The 21040-nt window shown below is 35.1% G+C and overlaps 1 protein-coding gene across 1 annotated transcript; it reads left to right on the top strand.

Annotated features, from left to right (window-relative positions):
• The first annotated feature begins 3101 nt into the window (after positions 1 to 3101).
• HORMAD1 (HORMA domain containing 1) lies at positions 3102 to 20976 on the top strand. The gene is made up of 15 exons (XM_046683628.1): positions 3102 to 3140; positions 3992 to 4054; positions 4733 to 4877; positions 6216 to 6279; positions 6710 to 6746; positions 8566 to 8586; positions 8853 to 8879; positions 10402 to 10469; positions 11014 to 11165; positions 12849 to 13108; positions 15008 to 15074; positions 15156 to 15232; positions 15969 to 16052; positions 18682 to 18753; positions 20386 to 20976. The coding sequence occupies exons 2-15, from the start codon at positions 4022 to 4024 to the stop codon at positions 20464 to 20466; spliced, it is 1188 nt and encodes a 395-aa protein (XP_046539584.1). The 5' UTR covers positions 3102 to 3140; positions 3992 to 4021; the 3' UTR covers positions 20467 to 20976.
• The last annotated feature ends 64 nt before the right edge of the window (positions 20977 to 21040 follow it).

The following is a 21040-nucleotide window of genomic DNA, read 5'->3' on the forward strand; positions in this document are numbered from 1 at the left end:
CACCAAAAAAAAAAAGCACAAAAATGCAAAAACATGGTACTAAATGCACCAGAAACGGACACTTGTTTACAATATGAGAGCTGAAACAAGAAGGCAGAGCATCCTCTTGTTCAACTTCAGCTGGGAACACACATGTAGGGAGACTCAAATTTTTTGCCACTTTGTTCATGACTGCAAAAGCGCTGTATTGAATGGATCATTAATTTGGGAGTTACACGTCAATTTTACTAAGTAGGCAAAGTCACAAATATGAAGTCTGTGAATAATGGAGATCAACTACATATCTGTAAAACAGTGAAAAATCTCTATCCCTCTCCTTTCCCCTACAGACTTAGATCCCTCCTCCTTAGAAGCAACCACTACTATTAGTTCCTTCATGTCTTCCGAGAATTTATCATGCACATACAGGCAACTTAAACATACATGTATGTTATTTTTTTATCATTAATTTTGAAGGGGTCCAGAATATGCCACACTGGCACAAAGATTATCTGACAACATTTGAAAATCAACAGGTGCAGGAAGAGGCTTTTTCTGAACTCCCCTTATTTTCGTAAAAGCAAAGCCTCTCAAAATAACTCAACCGTCATGAATCCACACCCAAGGAGTTTCACAACCAGGGAGGTTCAACTCTTATCACCGAATCAGCACAAGTCAGCACCTACATAAGAAATCAACTGAACAGACATTGTCATAAAACTATCATATATCCCATCTCTTCTCCTAAGGGCCCATTTCTTTTTCCTAAAAGTAATCTGTTTTCCCATAAGTGCCCCTCCCTATCCCCTATTAAGATGGCATATAAACTCAAAATTCTAGAGGTCCTTGAGTCACACTTCTTTGTGAACTCTCAAAATTAAATGTTCTTCTCTCTCGCTAATCTGTCTGTTGTCAGTTTAACTTGCAGGCACCCAAGTACTAAATTTAAGAGGGTAGAGGAAAAGGTTTTCCTCCCCAATAACTTCAAATAGCAAATGACAAATTGCATAAAAATTGATCCATAGTATGCAGATATCTCTACCTTGGCAGTGCTTGTGTAATATAACCAAGAATTTATCAATTTCTAGACAGCAAAAATTTTGTTCTCTACAGACCTAGTAGCTGTTATTAAACAATTCAGAGGCACATTCAAAATGGTACTATGATTAACACTATGCATAACTGAAGGTTGTTTGTTTTACGGTATCTGTATATCCTAACATCTCACTCTCTTAACTAATATTTTAAAAATCAGTAATAGTGTTAAATCAATAAGAATTCTTTTAGTTGTTTCTTTTAGTATTTACTTTCAGGTTTCTAATATATTTGTATTGCTATTTTTTGATTTATCAATTTTAAATGGTATCTATATACTTACTATTATGGTAGTTAATGTTTTAGATTTCTTGTACTAGCACCACCCATTTCTCCACTCTCATCCTCAAAATATAGTCATGATCTAGCTGGTTAAATCAGTAGTTAGTGATAGCATTGAAGGTGTTCATAACACACCACCCCAAAATACGCCATTCTGGCATACTATTTTGAGTTAAAGGCATTTGAAAAACAGCAGCTGCAAAGACATCCTGATCTTCCTTCTTTTTCTTAAAAGCAGGAGATGAAATTCCATGTGAAAGATGTCTTCCCTATACGAGAAGGAAAGAGACATTCTTATCATCAAGGATGTGAAATTGAGGCCAAGAGAAATCTGTACAAACAAACCTTGTTAAACTAACCCTTATTTTCCTAGTCATTTCTCCACTCATTAAATAACTACCCTATTCCAAGCCCTTTTGCCTTGTCACTGTTTCACAATTTACTACTCTTTGTCCAGTTCAGTATATAAACATTCAACTTTGCTCCCCTTCAATGAAGGGTCTTCATTTTTCTTGTGAAGACTCCCATATTCGTGTAAAAAAAAAAGTTTAAAACTTGTATGCTTTTCTCCTGTTAACCTGTTTTCTGTCAATTTAATTTGTGGGCCCAGGTAGAGACCCTAAGAAGGTAGAGGAGAAATTACTCCTCCCCTACAGCATTATTATTATTCTATGATTCACAGATGAGCTATTTACTATTTCATATATTTTTCTCTTCTCTTTAGTTAATGGCTGAAAAATAAATTTAATATAAAGCACTATATCACCAACTTAATATATCTTCATTAGGTGGTGTGGCGGCTCCCCCTCTGCCAATGTTGAAATTAATTGTGATCCCAGGAAACCAACTTTGCCTGACTTGATTTTCTCATCCCTAAAATAGGGGTAATTTTTGTGTCTCCCTCACAAGGTTTGGAAGAAGCAAACTAAGAGTAAGGTAGAATAAGATAGTGACTGTGAAAGCCCTTTGCAAACTTCAAAATGTGAGAGAAATATAAAGCAAAATAATTATTAGACCAGGGGATTTTCACTATCTTTGACCCTGAAAACAGAGTTCTAGTCTTCATTCCTCTCCTAATGGACTCTAGGCAAATCTTTTCACATCTGCGGTAGCTGTTTTCTAACAGGTAATGCAGACATACCTGTTATGAATGAAAGCTTATGAATAAGTACAATATGTTTACACTAGTAACACAACTTGGATATATAACAATCTGTAACCTAAGAAGCTTGTACTACTTGACAATCTCCAACAACCTACGAGCTCTGATTTTATTATTTTGTTTCTAAATGATACATTAATTACATTCAAAGCAATCTGTGGTCCCCATAGACTTAGCACAGTAGAAATATCTAAGTAGGAGACTGCTAGAGCAACTGGTTTCCTGAAGACACAGGAAGGTGGGAATGCAATATGTAGTAGATCCAATACCAAAATCAAAAGTCAGAAAACAATCAGAAATTAATGTGATTAATTAAGTGGTCAAGAACGCCTTGGTCACTGTAGGGAGGCTATTTATATCAGGAAGGCTTTGCACAAGCAATTATTTAACCTTCCCCTGCTGGCATCTGGCTCTTCTAACTGAGACGTGCCCCGCAGGCTCTTGGGTTTCCCGGCGTGCCTTGCGCTGCTCTTGGCGGGAAAGGTGACCCCGACCGGGGGTCAAAAGGCTACTGCCGCGCCTCCGTAGGCAATCGTTGAAGGCAGGCGCATGCGCATCGAGCGAAGGGCGTGCTGTGTCGTGCGGCTTTCCTGGTCGCTCGCGCCTGGTCCTCAGACTTTACGTAATACATATATATGCTTGTTTCTCTTCTTTCGCTTTTTAATCTCTTTTCTGTCGCTCCCGCCTACTTTTAAGTTTCTTAACCTCTTAATGGTAAAAGGTTCAGGGAAAGAAAATGTATACCTACTTATTTTTCACGAGAGGCTTTTGAGACCGGGTTAACTGTGGCGTCTAGCCCAGGCCTCATCCGGATAAATTTAAACGTTCACGGTGAAAAGACGCTTCTATGAACTCTTCCAGTTGAATTGTCTGATTAAGAAAATGAAATTGGGACCAAAAAAAAAGGAAACTTACGTCAAAATATCAGTTACCACTGAGAAATCAGAATCAGCCAGAAAAAAAAATCTAGAATATTTTCAGTTGCTGTTTTATTTTTGTTTTACAAAGTAAGACTCTATGTTATATCCAGCGCCGTGCTAACGTTCAGTGAGAGAAAGTTACCTGATTCAGTTATTTGGAAACTACAAATTTAAAGCAAAAATTGAAAGATTATTTTAAAGGGTTTGGCGGGGCGGGTTGAGGCGAGTGTTCATTTACTTAATACCTACCGTGTAGTGTTGTCAGAGCTTAAATATTGTGAAGAAAAATAGAAGATTATGCTTTGTTTGAAAAGGTCTTTTAAGGAACTTTCTCAACCCATTTATTTGAGGCTTGCTAGTTAAATAGCTTAAAGTTAGGACCTTTCTCAAAAGAGTTGTACAGCAAAATGAATCTCTGCGTTTTTGAAGATACCATTTTAAGAAATCCTCTGATTTTTTCATATAAAATTCTGTCTGACTTGACATGTAGTAAACTAGAATATTAGGGATAAGAATAAGATATAAAGTTAAAAGTTTATATTTGTGTCACAAGGTTGAATTAAAGAAAATCCTTTATCAGAAGATGGCCACTGCACAGTTGCAGAGAACCTCCATGGTATGATTTCTTGTGTTTTAATATATTTTAATTTAACTAATTTTATTGATTCTTGAAGTCTCGATAGTTTTTATATTTGAAAGAGTCAACTGTTGGAGGGCTTAATGATATCAGGACACTCCATGTTTTAAGAAATGAAGATATTTGCTAAACTATTTTAAATTAATGGAGAATTCTGTTGGATGTTTGATGCATTGCTTTAAATTACTGGTTCAAATTCAATTTCCATGAGGTATTAATGAAGACTTTTCTGTTACTTTGATGAAATTATTATTCATAGCGGTCCACTCCTAGAAAATGAGTGTCCGTGCCCCACAAAGATAAAATTGTCGTCCTTGCATGGGTCTCGCCTTACAGTTGCTGTGTTAAACCTAGTCAGTGACTAAAGAGAAAATCGATGTTATCCATCTATGTATTATGCATTTACAGACAGTTAACCTGCAAGGGGATTTTTAACACAATTCTTAAGCGCTTGTTACATGTTACCTTTAGGGTGCTACCCTGAGAACATCCTCACGTCTTGGAAGCCACGCCAACTTTCTGGGGATTCCTAACCACTATGGTTAGGAATTGTTTGGGAGAGTACAGTATGTAGGCAAAATTAGATCTATTTTGAGTTAAGGAAAACTTTATTTTTAATAAATCTAGATAAAATGTGTTAATTTCCCTTGAATTTAGAGTGCACTGGTATTTCCCAATAAGATATCGACTGAGCAGCAATCTTTGGTGTTGGTGAAGAGGCTCCTTGCAGTTTCAGTATCCTGCATCACATATTTGAGAGGAATATTTCCAGAATGTGCTTATGGAACAAGATATCTAGATGGTAATGTAGTGTTTATTTTCAGACGTTTTTTAAACATGTTATTTTTATTTTGGCTTGCTCTGAAACTGCCATTTTTGATTTAGAGATTTTGGTTTTTTAATAACAGCTTTATTGAGATATAATTCACGTACTTGACAATTCACTCATTTGAAGTGCACAATTCAGTGATTTTTAGTATATTCAAAGAGGTGTGCAGCCATCATCACCACCGTAAATTTTAGAACATTTTCATCACTCCAAAAGGAAACCCCACACCCATTAATTCACTCTTTACTTCCTCCAACCTCCCGAGTCCTAGGCAATCACCAATCTGCTTTCTGTCTCTATGGATTTGCCTATTCCGGACATTTCATATAAATGGAATCATACAGTATGTGGTCTTTTGTGACTGACTTCTTTCCTTAGCATAATGTTTTCAAGGTTCATCCATATTGTGGCATGGATTAGTACTTCATTCTTTTTTATTGCTGAATAATATTCCACACAGTTTATTTATACATTCGTCAGTTGATGAACATTTGAGTTTTTTTCATTTTTTGGCTGTTATAAATAATGTCACATTCATGTACAAGTTTTTGCGTGGACGTCTAAGTGGTTTTTTTTTAAAGTATATTCAATACCTTGGAAAGCATGTAATCATAAAAGTTTTCCTCAGTTTCTCAAGCATAATTTCACCTGACATTAGTCTTAGAAAGACTAAGAAAATAGATTAAAATATTCTATTATTTATAGCTGTGTACAATGATACTGTATGTTTTTGTGTTATTTTAAGGAAGTAAAGATAATACAGCCAGTTTATACTACAATAATAACTTATTGCCCAAAACATAATATATGCATAATATTATATGTAATATTGTGTGCCAATATGTGCTGGGCAATATGTTAAGTGCTATGTTATGCATGATATCTTGTTAATTCATATTACAGGCCTATGAGTTAGATATTATCCTTGTTTTTCAGATAAGAAACCTGAGACTGAGAGATCTTCTCGGTCCTTTCCACTGTATCACATGTTGCTTCTTTGCAGGACTCTATCTTTGATAGCCAGTTAACTTCTTGGCCTTTTACAAGTATTTTGCTGGGATAAGGGTCTATAGCAAATATTCTAAGACTCTTGGATAACGATAGCATGAAACCATTATATAAGGATAAAAAGATTATTTGTTTCCATAGAACCTTTCTTCCTTTAATTATATTAATATTAGTCATCTGGAAGTTTATTGCCATTAATAATATACCCATAATACACAGCTGAAGAAAATAATCTTTATTTAAAATTTGTAGATGTTTACTAATCTTAAGAAGCTCTATATTTATATCATTTTTTTTGTTTAGATCTTTGTGTCAAAATTCTGAGAGAAGATAAAAATTGTCCAGGATCTACACAGTTGGTGAAGTGGTAAGTAAAAGAATACCTAGTGATACAAAGTTATTTTTTTCTTAAATCACATTTTTTTGTACCTTAGAAACCTTTCAATGTCTAACCCAATTTTAGTAATTCCCCTTTTAACACTGAATACCGTTTTTGCAGGTCTTTGAATTTTTGCATTAAAATTTTCCTTTATTTCATGTTACATGTGAGCAGGCTTCATTTCCTTTTGTTCCTCACAAATAGTTGTCAGAAATTTTGTATCTTCCCTTCCATCCCCTAGCAATGTTTTATATTTCTGCCATGTTGTTCGTTTTATTATTTTAAGCTGGTTATAAGAAGGGAGCTTTAATAAGAAAATTTTGTATTATTTAGTAGTAAGATAGTATGGAGATTTATTAAAAGAACTGTTTTCTGGAAATGGATTCAGTCTAAAAGTGAAACCTTGATTATTTTTTAGGATGCTAGGATGTTATGATGCTTTACAGAAAAAATACGTAAGTCAATATCTCTTTATCCTTTTTTTCTAAAGTTTGTGTTCTACAATGTAACAGCAGTTACCATGAAGTAAAATATTAATTTAAACTAACTTGGGCATAAGCCAGTCCAAATTGCTGAAAAGTCTGAACACTTGAATATTTTAAAGACTAATCTTCAACTCATTTAAAGCTAATAGAATTCATACTTAACAAATTTTGCCAAGCCAGTTTTGGTTAATTAACACTCATTTGTATTAATAACACATATTAACTTATAAAAACTTAATAAATTAAAAAATCTTTTTAAATAGTTCATTCATTAGTTTCACATGCCTTCTACAATCTTGTTTATACTAACAATTTAATAAATTTTTTCTTCATGAGAGTTCAAAAATAATCTCCATGTAGTCTAGGTTATTAAATTGTCACAAATTCCGAATTAGTAAAATTTCAGTTAATAAGGATTTACTATAGATCATAAGCCTTTTTGTATACTTAGCATGTGTTTACATCAACATACATAAAGAAGTTAAACAAAATTGTGAAAAAGATAAAATTTTATTCATAGTCACTGACCTCCCTCATTAAGGCATAAATATTTAATATTCATTAAATATTGAGTGCCTGCTATGTGGTAGGCACATATTCTAGGTAGGAGCTGGGTAAGCTAACAGTGGTCCACAAGACAAAGAGAGTCCCTTCTTAGGGGGAAAGGAGTCAATAAAACAAGTAAATCAGATAATTTCCAATAGTGTTAAATGTCATTAAAATATTTAGAAAAAGTCTGTGACAATTGTAGAGGTGAGGTAACTTTGGATGAGGTGGTCAGAGGAGCTTCTCTGAGGAGGGGACATTAAAGCTAAGACTTGAATGAGAAGGAACCAGCCAGGCATTGATTTTGGGGAGAGAATATTCCTAGCACAGCAGCAGATACAGAGCTGGAATGGAGCTTGGAGAGTCCAAGGAACAAAAAGAAGGCCAGTATGATTGAAGTGCAATGAGCAGCGGGGAGAGTGGCATGAGATGAGCCTGGGGAGACAGGCAGGGCCAGAGCATTCAGGGCTGTGTAGGTAAGGAGTTTGAATTTTATTCTAGGTGCAAATAAAAGTCATTTGAAGGTTTTAAATAGAAATGTAACATCATTTGATTTACATTTTAAATTAAAAGAAAAATCACTCTAACTGCTATTAAGAGAATGTAGAAGGAGAACAAGATTGGAATTAGGAGAATAGCACTTAATCCATTACTACTGTACTCGTGGAAAATAATGGTGATTTAGACCAAGATGGCAGAGGAAGAGAAAAATGAAAAGATTCAGGATATATTTGGCAGTAGAACTGCTTAGACTTGTTGATGGATTGGTTGTGGAGTATAAGAAAAGATCCAAATCAAAGATGCCTCTTAGATTTTTGGCAGACTACTAGAGTGAGTGATTTCCTGTGATTCTCTATTCATTTGGTCTCCAAAGCCTCTTCTCTTTATTAAATGAGCAGGGCTCTGAACTCTTTTTCTGTTTTCAAAATTGGTTCTCATACTGGCAAAGTTTAATGTGTTACTTCACAATATATATTTTCCCTGTAATTGGCAGTAATGCCCTGTTTGCGTAAGTCAGTGATCTGAATCTCGACCTTCAGTACGTCAACTAGAAACTGATATTTTGGAGAATAGAGAAGGAAATGTACGATATTGCTTTATATGCATCATATGAAGTCTGTTTTCTGCAAGATTACTTCTTATTAGGAATTAATACTGAAATAGGACAAAGAATTCTTATGATCTATCAGGAAAAATATTCTATAGAATAAAAGTAAGATTTTTGTTCTTTGTTGTATTTCAGCTAAGGATGGTTGTTCTAGCTGTAAGTATTCTTAAATTATATGTTCTTTTTTAAAGACTGTCACATTCAGCCTTGCTTAATTAAATAATACTAAAACCATCAATTGATTGTCACTTTATTCAATTAACTGATCTATTCAATGGAAAAAACATAACAAATTAATACTTTGGGGGGTGGTTTTGTTTGTGTTTTGCCGAGTTCATTTCAGAGTTTAATCTAAAGATCCAATTTAGTTCTTCTTGAATACTTAGCCTTATATAACTCAATTGTAAATTATTTTTAAATAGGTGTACACCGATCCAGAAGACCCTCAGGTAAATGTGCTTAAGTTAGTAAAGAAACAATGCCTCTAATATCTAAAAATAACATAAAATTATAACATAATAATATCTCATACATTTAATTGTGCTTTAATCAATGCACTTTCACGTGTATTTTCGCATTTCAACCTCATAAAGGCTTCTTTGAGCTAAGACAGGACTTGTTATCTTTAAACAGATTAATACACTTACTACAGAGAGATTATGTGACTGATCCTAGGCTATAAAACCACAAACCATTAGAAATAACCTAAATCTTCAGATTTCTGGTTCTTTACAATATTCTTTTTATAGAATTATGAAAGGGGTTGAGTTTGAGAGAAATAAGAAACACATCCTTAAACTTTGAATATTCATCCCAATCCAGTCACATCCACCTGTTCATTTGGCTGTTAAAGGAAAGAGGGGATTACAGAAAATGAAAGGGAAAACTAGAAGACAGGAAACAAAGGGGAAAGATCTATCGAGTGCTTGCTATATATTAGGCTCTGTTCTTTGGGGCTTTATGAGCATTATCTCGTTCATCCATCACAGCCTTTATGAGGTAACTGCCATCATCATCTTCACTTTATAGGTAAGGAAACCTAGACACAAGGTTTCTTGCCTAAAGTCATAGTGGCAGAGCCAGAATTTGGACCTAAGAATGCCTGTTCATGATCGGGTGCTTAACCATCACACTGTAGCAATTACAATGTAGTATTTCATTCACTCATGGAGAAGCAGATTTTAAAAAAGCAAGAGCTGATCCCTATCCCTGTGTGAGCACTGAAATGTAAAGAAAGCAATGAAAATAGTAAAGCTTCACAAGGATGGGAATGTGTCTTCTCTTTGATACTCATGCCTGCAATTAATGCTTAGTGTATGTCCATAGTGACAAAGAAAATCATGTGGGCAAAGGCTGTGAATTAGTTGATTGATTGGAAACTGACTGTTCAAAAAATGTTCGTTTATTTTCTGATGTTTTACAGTGGCACATTTTTTCTTTCAGTGAAAGAGCATCTTGCTGATAGACTAATGTTTATTCAATGCTTGGTATGCCAGACACTTTATTAAGGGCTGTGTACAAATGATCCGATTAGATAAATATTCACAACCACCAAGGAAATAGGTACTATTTTCAACTCAGTTTATTATCTGGGAAACTGAGACTTAGAAGGCTTAAATGACTTGCTTGTGGTTACAGAATAGCAAGGACTTAAGCCCTGTGCTTCCATTCTGCCAAAGTATGAGATATGCCGCCTCCTTTACCTGCCTGTTAAAGAGTTCCTTCCCTCTGGTGTATATAACATACATTACAACGAGTGGAGGAATAAATATCTCTCCCAGACTGAAGCCCCAAATCCAAAACCATGGGAATTGACTATTAGGACTCTAAAGTTTCCATGGACCAATAGTGATTAACATGGCAGAAGAATTACTAAATATATATTAATATGTTATGTACAAAAGCACTATATAGCTACTTTGCAGCCAGTACTGTGTATCATATGCATAACTGCAGTGTTTTTTATTTAAGACAATCTCAGAATGTTACCAATTTAAATTCAAATACACCAGTAATGGACCAATCATGGACTTCATAAGGTATTGTTCTATAGTTTTCTTTTTGTGTTATAGATTACCACTTTACTCGTATTGACACCAAATAGCTAAACTTCAGGATCAATTCTGAAACTTGTCAGACATCCCCAATTAACCCTCAAGGTGTGGCTGTACAAAATGTCCTTGGAGTAGCTGCAAGCCAGGATTCTGTGGCTAATGATATACAATTTTAATTGTGAAACAGAGCCAAAGAATAGGAAAGCTATTGTATGCTTGAGTGATTAGACATATGATTAAAACAATTTTAATTTAACTTAAACATTAAAGATGTTTAATCCTTTAAACATCTTATATAAAATGCATATTTAATTTATGTAAAATTAAGTTAGTTTATAATAGTGATACTAACAGTGATATTAGTGAAATTAAATTTTTTCTAATGACATTAAAACACATTTTATGGTAACTTTCAGCTTAACAACTTAATGCTGTAATAGGAATAAGAATCTCAAATACTAAAATATGAAGTTATGCTATTAGCAGTCATGGGTGTCATAAAAGAAATTAATGTGTGATTCTCTTCTAGTAAAAACCAAAACAGTGAATCTAGTATGTCATCTGCTGACACCAAGAAAGCAAGTATTCTCCTCATTCGCAAGATTTATGTTCTAATGCAAAATCTGGGACCTTTACCTAATGATGTTTGTTTGACCATGAAACTTTTTTACTATGATGAAGGTATTCTTTACAGTACATTCTGTTTTAGTTGGTACCTGCATGTTTTATTATTATTGAGACAAGTGGTTTCCATTCCAAATGTTTTTAAGCATTGAAATTGTTATATATTTTTTAATTCTAAAATTTACATTTAATATCAGTATTTGAAAAAGGAAGATTTGAAAAACTAGGCTTTAAAATATACACAAACTTCTCCAGTAACATGAAGATATCCATGTGAGGTACAACCTCACCTATAATTAAAGAAATGAAACAGTGAGATACCATTTTTCACTTGTCAGAGCAGTAAAACTTGTAAACACATTATTGGCAAGGGTGTAAGGAGAAGCAGGCACTTTTATATACTCTTGAGGGAATGTATATAGACGCAACATTTTTAGAGGACAGTTTGGCAGTATCAAAATTTTTTTTTTTTTAAAAGATTTTATTTTTTCCTTTTTCTCCCCAAAGCCCCCCGGTACATAGTTGTGTATTCTTCGTTGTGGCTTCCTCTGGTTGTGGCATGTGGGACGCTGCCTCAGCGTGGTCTGACGAGCAGTGCCATGTCCGCGCCCAGGATTCGAACCGACGAAACACTGGGCTGCCTGCAGCGGAGCGCGCGAATTTAACCACTCGGCCACAGGGCCAGCCCCAGTTTGGCAGTATCAAAATTTTAAATGCACATTCTCTTTAATCCAGAAATTCTATGGCTAGAAAAGTATCTTGAGAATATACGTACACAAATATGCAAGGTTATATGTTTATAAGAATTTTCATTATAGCCTTGGTTAAAATAGGAACAAACTGAGGGCTGGCCCAGTAGCGTAGTGGTTAAGTTCGCATACTCTGTTTCGGTAGCCCAGGGTTTGCAGGTTTGGATCCCAGGTGTGGGCCTACACACCACTCATCAAGCCGTGCTGTGGCAGCATCCCACATACAAAAAATAGAGGAAGGTTGGTACAAGTGTTAGCTCAGGGACAATCTTCCTCAAGCAAAAAGAGGAAGATTGGCAACAGATGTTAGCTCAGGGCCAATCTTCTTTATGAAAAAAAAAAAGGAACAAACTGCAAACAACCTTGAGTGTCCTTCATTGGAGGATTGGGCAAATAAATTATGGTGCATCTATATAATAGAATACTGTGCAAGCTGTTAAAAATGTGCTGATAAATTATCCAAGAAATAGTAAAAACAGATTTAAAAGAGATATTAAAAACAGGTACCAAACAGTATGATCTCATTTGTGTTTTTTTAAGGAGATAAAATATTATTATATTTTACATGCATAATATCTTCTAGAGAAACATGAAGCAACAACAATAATAACAATGTTTATTGAATAACTACTGTGTGTCAGTTCTGTTCTGAGCATTTCACACGCTTTAATTCATTTGAATTAAATGAACCCATGAAGTAGGTACTGTTATTTTCCCCATTTGACATATGAGGAAACCAAATCAAGGATGATAAATAATTTCCTCAAGGTCACACACTAGTCAAGTGAAGGAAAAAAAAAAGGTTACCTTTAGGGAATAAAATAGGAACTTGGAGATAGAAGAAGACTGATTTTTACTTTTTATTATATGCCCTTCTATACCATTTGAAATTTCTTCAATCTGCGTATATTTTTATAATACTAATATTATTATTACTGTTATATTTTCTTTGATTTCATGAACAGCACAGTTTATACTTACTTTTTTGCAGTTACACCCCCAGATTACCAGCCTCCCGGTTTTAAGGATGGTAATTGTGAAGGAGTGATATTTGAAGGGGAGCCTATGTACTTAAATGTGGGAGAAGTTCCAACACCTTTTCACACGTTCAAGGTAAAAGTGACTACTGAGAAAGAACGAATGGAAAATATTGATTCAGCTATGTTATTACCAAAACAATTAAAAACACCACTTCAAAAAATTCTCATGGACAAAGATGATCTAGAAGATGAACAGGAGCATTATATAAATGTAAGTATATTTAAAGAGTTATAAATTACAGTAATAACAAATGTTTGACTCAATTCTGAGGACTTTAATAGCTCTCATTAATATTTGTGTAAGTACTGTATTATAATAATAAACTCAAGGTTGGGACCATAAAGAAGGTATAGTCTTGTGGTTTTAAAACTTTTTACCTTGGTGCAAACAACATTATTCTTAGAAATTTAAAAGCGCAACTATTCTGAATGAAGCAGGGAATGGTTCTGGAGGCCCAGCCACTCACCACCTCACCTCCCTTCATGGTCGACTCTGAGGAAACCCGTTGGTCTGAAGCACAATTTGAAAACCACTGATCTGCTCCAATCCCACCATGTAATGTTGGAAACCTTTCTACGATGTCCCTACTAGGTGCTCAGGTCAGCCTTTGCTTGAATTTCTTCAGGGCCTGGAAAATCACTGTTCAGCCTGGAAGGTCCTGGAAGGCAGGAAAGGGTCTTATTCATCTTTGTAATCCTCCTGTGCCTAGCACTTAGATTTACAGTCTGTATTCTCAGTATTAGTTGAATGAATGGATGAATAGAAGTATTAAAAAAGCTTTTTTGTTGTTGCCTCATTCCCAGAAAATCTTTTATCATTAACATGTTTGGGTTTTTTTTCTGAGGAAGATTAGCCATGAGCTAACTACTGCCAATCCTCCTCTTTTTGCTGAGGAAGACTGGCCCTGAGCTAACATCCATGCCCATCCTCCTCTATTCTATACGTGGGACGCCTACCACAGCATGGCTTTTGCCAAGCGGTGCCATGTCCACACCTGGGATCCGAACTGGTGAACCCTGGGCCGCCAGGAAGCGGAACATGCAAACTTAACCGCTGTGCCATCGGGCCGGCCCCAACGTGATTGTTTTTTAGTCTCATGTTTGTTTTCTCTCCTCTCATTTTATTCTAAATTATGACCACAGTATTTATATAGAGAGACTGATATTCTGATTTAGGCTCTGTGGCCACATCGTTACAAATAGAAAATTCAATTTTCAACCAGTTTAGTCAAAGAAGAAATCTTTTTCCTAAAACCTAAATCCTAGCCTTGCTTTATAAACAAACACGGCTGGGATTTATGTAGCATTCTTTAAAATCTTTAAAGCTCTTTGATACATGTCACAAAAGAATAATAATTATAAATTAGACATTAAACCTGTTGCTAGGGGCCTGCCCTGTGGCCGAGTGGTTAAGTTCGCACGCTCTGTTTTGGCGGCCCAGGGTTTTGCTGGTTCAGATCCTGGGTGCGGACATGGCACCACTCATCAGGCCATGCTGAGGTGGCGTCTCACATAGCACAGCCAGAGGCACTCACAACTAGAATGTATAACTATGTACTGGGGGGGTCTTTGGGGAGAAGAATAAAAAAATAAGACTGGCAACAGATGTTAGCTCAGGTGCCAATCTTAAAAAAACAAACAAACAAAAACCTGTTGCCATTTCTACCATACCATGACTGAGTTTATTCTTCACTAACTCCTTGAAGAGGAGCGGAGCATATTCAGAGTGCATGCTAACATCAGGATGGAAATTCCAGAGCTGCAGAAGTGGTAGCTTGTTGTGTGAACATCTCTAATTCAGTGCCCTCAAACGATAGTAAGATCTAAATGTTCTCAGAACCATCATACGTTTTTGAGAAAGTTGTATATTTTTATCATTTGTCCTTAAAGCAACCGTGCAAAGTAAAGCAGTATTTTATACTTTGTCTGGATAAACTAGTTGCCTTGCTGTAGTAATTATAGGACTGCTTTATTCCTAGCAAGTGTAAGGTGGCTGTAGTGTTATATTTAACTTTCGCATAAAACAAATTTGTTTATAAATACTTCCACCCAGTTGTTTTAATCTCTTTTTGAAATGTATCTAATTCTTTTTCTTCATGTAATTATGCAGGATGATTTTGACATTGAAACTAAAGTGGAAGAGCAGAAAAAAAACCCTGGATCTTCTGAACTTGGAGGCAAGAAGTTAATGAAAATGTACATTAATTCACTTCCAATTCAATTTGATACCATTTTAACTCTTTTGTTTTTTTCTACAGAACCAAGTTTAGTTTGTGAGGAAGATGAAATTATGAGGTCTAAAGAAAGTCCAGATCTTTCAATTTCTCATTCTCAGGTATAAACTTGATAATTCCATCTCACTTTTAACTTGCTTTTTTTTTCAAAAAACTGTTTCTTATGTGCTTATTTAGTTATTTCTCAGGTTTTCTTATTACATTCTAGATCTTTTAGAAGAAAATTAAGTATTAAGAATGCTTATTAACAAAATCTTGGAATTATATGTTGAAAAGTTTTGAGTATATTACTCGTGGATTTGTTTAGTAATAAACCTAAATACTGTTCATAAAATCTCAGAATTACAGAGATAGATAGAATCTTAAGCAATTATTTATTCCACCTGCCTTTGTATTTACAAATGGAGAACATAACACACTTTTGTTGCCTTGGAGCAGAACATGTTTAATTTTGTTTTCCATGTACATTAAAATTCTGAAATAACCCTTAGATAAAATGAACTTGACAATAATAGTGGACTGATGATTGTCCACCTTCCTCTGCACTGCCCCTCTCTCCAACAAGAGTGGGCTAAAGTTTTATCTTCTAGAAGAGTAAGTGTCTGGTGATCATTTGGGACTTTCTCAGCTTACTGAATGATCAGTCATGTACAGGGTCTGTTTCACTTTCTTTAGGTTTGCACTTTTTGTGACGGTAAGAACCAAGTCAAAATTATTGGTTTTCATTAACTCAACATAACAAGACCCTAAATTTTATGTTACTGAATTTTCGAACCCCATTACTGTGTTGTGAAAAGTTTTTATTATGTTATGTGGTTTTGTGTAATTATTTTCTAGGTTGAGCAGTTAGTCAGTAAAACATCTGAACTTGATGTGTCTGAAAGCAAAACAAGAAGTGGAAAAGTCTTTCAAAATAAAATGGTAAGTGTCTTCTTAGATTTGTTTTCCATTCTAACCTTGTAATTTTTCCCCATACGTGAGTTTATTTTGCTTTTTTTTTTCTTTAGGAAGATTGACCCTGAGCTAACATCTGTTGCCAATCTTCCTCTTTTTTTTCTTTTTTCTCTCCCCAAAGCCCCAGTACATAATTGTATATTCTATTTGTAGGTCATTCTAGTTCTTCTATGTGGGACGCCACCACAGCATGGCTTGCTGAGTGGTGTGTAGGTCCGCACCCAGCATCTGAACTGGCAAACCCCGGGCCACCAAAGCAGAGTGTGTGAACTTAACCACTCAGCCATGGGGCTGGCCCCCTGTTTTGCTTTTTAATACTTCATTTATTGCACCAATATTTAGTAAGCGCCTATTATGTGTCAGGTGCTTTACTATGTGCTGGAGATAGAGCATGAATAACACACAGTTCCTGCTCTTAGCTAAAATTTTAGAAATTGGAGGTCAGCAAGCAGTGATATAGGGCCATAATTGCACTCTGAATAGGCTACATAGAGGCACAAAGGAGAGAATGGTTAGCTTTACCAAAGGTACATTAGAGAGAGGAATCCAGGAAAGGCTTTGAGAAGGACACTATCATCCAGACTCCCAAGGAAATGTCCTAAAACGCCAAAATGTTCCCATGTTCTGTCTTATAAATGGATTATCATTAAAAATGAATGTTTTGTATATATCTTACATAAAATGAATCTCATGTTTTTAAGCAAAAAGACCATTGCTTTATTTTAGTTTTTGGTTTGAATTATACTAATTAGAAATTCATATTTTATTTTGGACCTTTAAGTTACTCTCAAAGATTCAGAGGTGAAGAAAAAGCATTCTGTAAAATATGTAAAATACTATATCCAAAGTTAGGAAACAAATAACACGCACTAACAGTGGTATGCTGGAGCATTTCTTTCCAACTCCTAATTCAGTGACATCATGTCAGTAGCTTGAAATTGGACATGATGAGAGTATTCAAAGAATGGAAATCAGCAAATGCTTCAACTCCGGATTTGTTTCTCCCAGAGAACTGGTTGTTAAACATTTACTGGCACACCACTGATTGTAGTGCCACTTTTAGGTGTCCTTTTTTCCCACTTTCTCAATGGGAAGTTAGAACTGGCAGAAGGTAGCATTCAAACTAGTATGCTGATGAAAGCAAGAGAGAAGAGAATTTCAAAAATTGGTAGCTCTAACAGTAAAATGTTCTTCCTATTTAGGATAAGTATCCTTTACTAGGATTAGGGAGAAAAGCAAGCATTAAAAAAATTATTAGGGGGGCTGGCCCCGTGGCCGAGTGGTTAAGTTCGCGCGCTCCGCAGCAGGCGGCCCAGTGTTTCGTTGGTTCGAGTCCTGGGTGCGGACATGGCACTGCTCGTCAGACCACGCTGAGGCGGCATCCCACGTGCCACAGCTGGAGGAACCCACAACGAAGAATACACAACTATGTACCGGGGGGCTTTGGGGAGAAAAAGGAAAAAATAAAATCTTTAAAAAAAAAAAATTATTAGGCAAGATTTCCTTGTAACGTTAAGAGTCTTTGAGGACATAAATTCACTTCTGAAATTGCCCGTGTTTTTGGATGTGAACGCTTCACCAAAGTACTCCTGATTTTGAGTATCATGACTGACTTATGGTTAGGACAGGGCAAAAAATGAGAATATTTAATAGTATATATACTGAAGAGGCTATCACTGACGAGGCCAGCCCAGTGGTGTAATGGTTAAGTTCATGTCCTCTGCTTCAGCAGCCTGGGTTCACAGGTACGGATCCCGGGCACAGACCTACACCAGTCATCAAGCCATGCTGTGATGATGACCCACATGCAAAATAGAGGAAGATGGGCACAGATGTTAGCTCAGGGCCAATCTTCCTCACTGAAAAAAAAAAGAGGCTATTATTGAAAAGTACATTTCAAGTATCAGAAAATAAGTGTGTCCTTCTAATAGTCTCATGCTCTACTGACTGAGCTAGCCAAGTGACTGCAATATGTCCTTTTCGAGAATAGTAATATGGCAGCTAATAATTTGTTGTCATCCAATATTCATTTAAAATACTGCATATGTAGCATTATTCACAATAGCCAAAAGGTAGGAAAAACCTAAATGTCCATCAACAAACAGGTAAACAAAATGTGGTATAGCCATACAATAGAATATTATTCAGCCATAAAAAACAATGAAGTATTGACACATGCTACAACTTGGATGTATCTTGAAGACATTATGCTAAGTGAGAGAAGCCAGTCACAAAAGTCCACATATTATATGACTGTTTACATGGAAAGTCTAGAATAGGGATTTCTATAGAGACAGAAGGTCTTAGAGCTGGTTGGAGGTGGGGGAATAAACTTATAGCTATAAGGGTATGGGTTTCCTTTTGGAATGATGAAGGTGTTCTAAAATTCACTGTGGTCATGGTTGCACAACTCTGTGAATATACTTAAGATCATTGAATTGTACACTTTTAAATAGGTGAATTGTATGGTATCTGAATTATATCTCGGTAAACCTGTTTTTTTAAAAACTGCATATAGTTACCTATAGTTGAAAAATAAAGTGTTGCTTGTTCTTGGAGAAATAACCAATTAGTAAATTTTTCTGTCTTTGTGGAGGCTAATGGAAATCAACCAGTAAAAACTTCTAAAGAAAATCGGAAGAGAAGTCAACTTGAATCTGGGAAAACAGTAAGTCTTATGATAATTTATAGCTTGAACGAAATGGCAAGTATCAGAATATCATTACTATAGATTAAATTTAAAATGATAACTATAATAATATCCCTAGACATACCTCAGAGTTCTGATAGCCAAATCTTATTTAAATATGTTTGCTTCTAAAAAACGGGGTGACTTTAAAATAAGATGTGCTGTGTTGGTTTATTAATGTTTTTTAGTTTTTTTGAGGAAGATTAGCCCTGAGCTAACATCTGCTGCCAATCCTCCTCTTTCTGCTGAGGAAGACTGGCCCTGAGCTAACATCCGTGCCCATCTTCCTCTACTTTCTATGTGGGACGCCTACCACAGCATGGCGTGTCAAGCGGTGCCATGTCCGCACCTGGGATCCGAACCGGCGAATCCCAGGCCGCCAAAGCGGAACATGCGAAGTTAACCACTGAGCCACTGGGCCAGCCCCCTATTAATTTTTTCTATGTAAATACTTACCATCTGATTCCATGAATGATTTGAAGTAGTTGGAGGAATTTATAAAATAAATAAAAATTAGTGTCAGGAAAAATATGAATAGGATGAGAAAATGAGAGTACAAGAATATTCAGGCCATCTTATTTATATAGAGCTAAAACTAGGCCACAAATTTCATGTGAGCTTTCTAGAGATCAAAACTAAAGTAGAAACAAGATAAGTTACCAAATTCACGTGTTCCCTAAAAATATAGCATCTCCTCCTAGTACCTAGGAGAAAGAAAAATTTTCCTGACCTAAATCCTGTAACAGTTGTTTTATATTTGGAACCTTATTTTACCAAATCAGATAATGTATTTGTCATTTTTGAGATAAATATATTTGTTCAACTAGAATTTTTAGTAGTATTAGTAGGTTTAAATTAGACAACTGGAAACTTAAGACTGTTTTAAAAAATGAAATGTTAAAGGAGTAATCTCAAAATAGTTGGTTAATACTATGCTCAATTTACATATATTAAGAAGGGAATGGAATAACCTGACATTTCATTAATATATTAGGTTTTGTAATTTTTCCCCAGTGTATTAAGCTTTGATTTTTGTCTGCAAAATCATAATCCAATTTGTATCCTTACAGAGTTTTTTCCAGAAAAATCAAAGTTCAGTAACTCAGGGAATCTTGTTAGGAATTTTCCTCATTCATTCTGCCATTCATTCAAAAGTGTGTGTTGAATGTCCCATATCTGTCAGGCACTGCTAAATACCAGGGACACAAAAACAAAACGTGATTTAAATCCTACTGGTACCAAGGTAGAATGTTTCTCTTCTTGCAGCTCATTTTTAAATCTTTTTTCCTCTCTTATCCCCCCAAAATATTTTACTATTTTGAGGACATAATGTTAAGTCTATCTTTCTAACTATTCCAGCAACCCTAAAGAAGACCTTATACTTTGTAAGTGTATACTGTCAGCAGCCATCAGAAGATATAAATATGTCAATAATAAAATTTATCCTACTTTTAAAGAACCAAGTGTCATATCTTAGTAGGAAATAGCTATGCTAGGTATAATTTAAAAACAAAAAAAGAAAGAAACCTCAGAGACATGAAAAAGATCTAAAATTAAAGACCTTTAAACTGGAAAGTATCTCTATTCTTAGTAGTTGTTTTCTTTCGACAGGTCCTTCATCACTTCGATTCTTCTAGTCAAGAGTCAGTGCCGAAAAGAAGAAAGTTTAGTGAACCAAAGGAACACATATAAAAATTGTTTTTTTCTTCTGCATGTTTGCAGAGTTCTTCTCAACGTTTAAACTAAAGGACACTATATTACTATTTTAAGGTGTGTTTGCCCTACCTCTGAAAACTTATATGTAGTGTTAAGCAGTTAGTACACTAAAATGAATTCTTAATTGACTATCATATGATCCTTAATCTTATCTGAGACAAATCCAAGAGAACTTTTGAATAAAACCATAAGTGCCAGTGTCGTAATTGATTCTGTTCATTATCTATTCAATATTGATCTATTTTTCCATTTTGGTGGACACTTCCTTTAAACATATATTGTTTTAAGGCCCTCTAATGCCATTTTTGGAAACAAATAATGTTTATTTTGTATTAAATTTTGGAAGGAGTTCACTTTTTACTTATGTTAAAACTATACCTTTCACTGGCTGTTTGTCATTGTGTTAAAACAATGTTCTTCGGTAGTTTGATATAGTGTATTAATATTATAATATATAATGTACAATTAAAAATTCATGCTTTACTTTTTTTAATATTTTTTACTGCAAGACAAAATGATGACTGATTTTTAAAGTCTGGCATTTTTGGCA

The sequence above is a fragment of the Equus quagga genome, chromosome 13 (genome assembly GCF_021613505.1).
Source record: "Equus quagga isolate Etosha38 chromosome 13, UCLA_HA_Equagga_1.0, whole genome shotgun sequence".
In the NCBI taxonomy this organism is placed as follows: domain Eukaryota; kingdom Metazoa; phylum Chordata; class Mammalia; order Perissodactyla; family Equidae; genus Equus; species Equus quagga.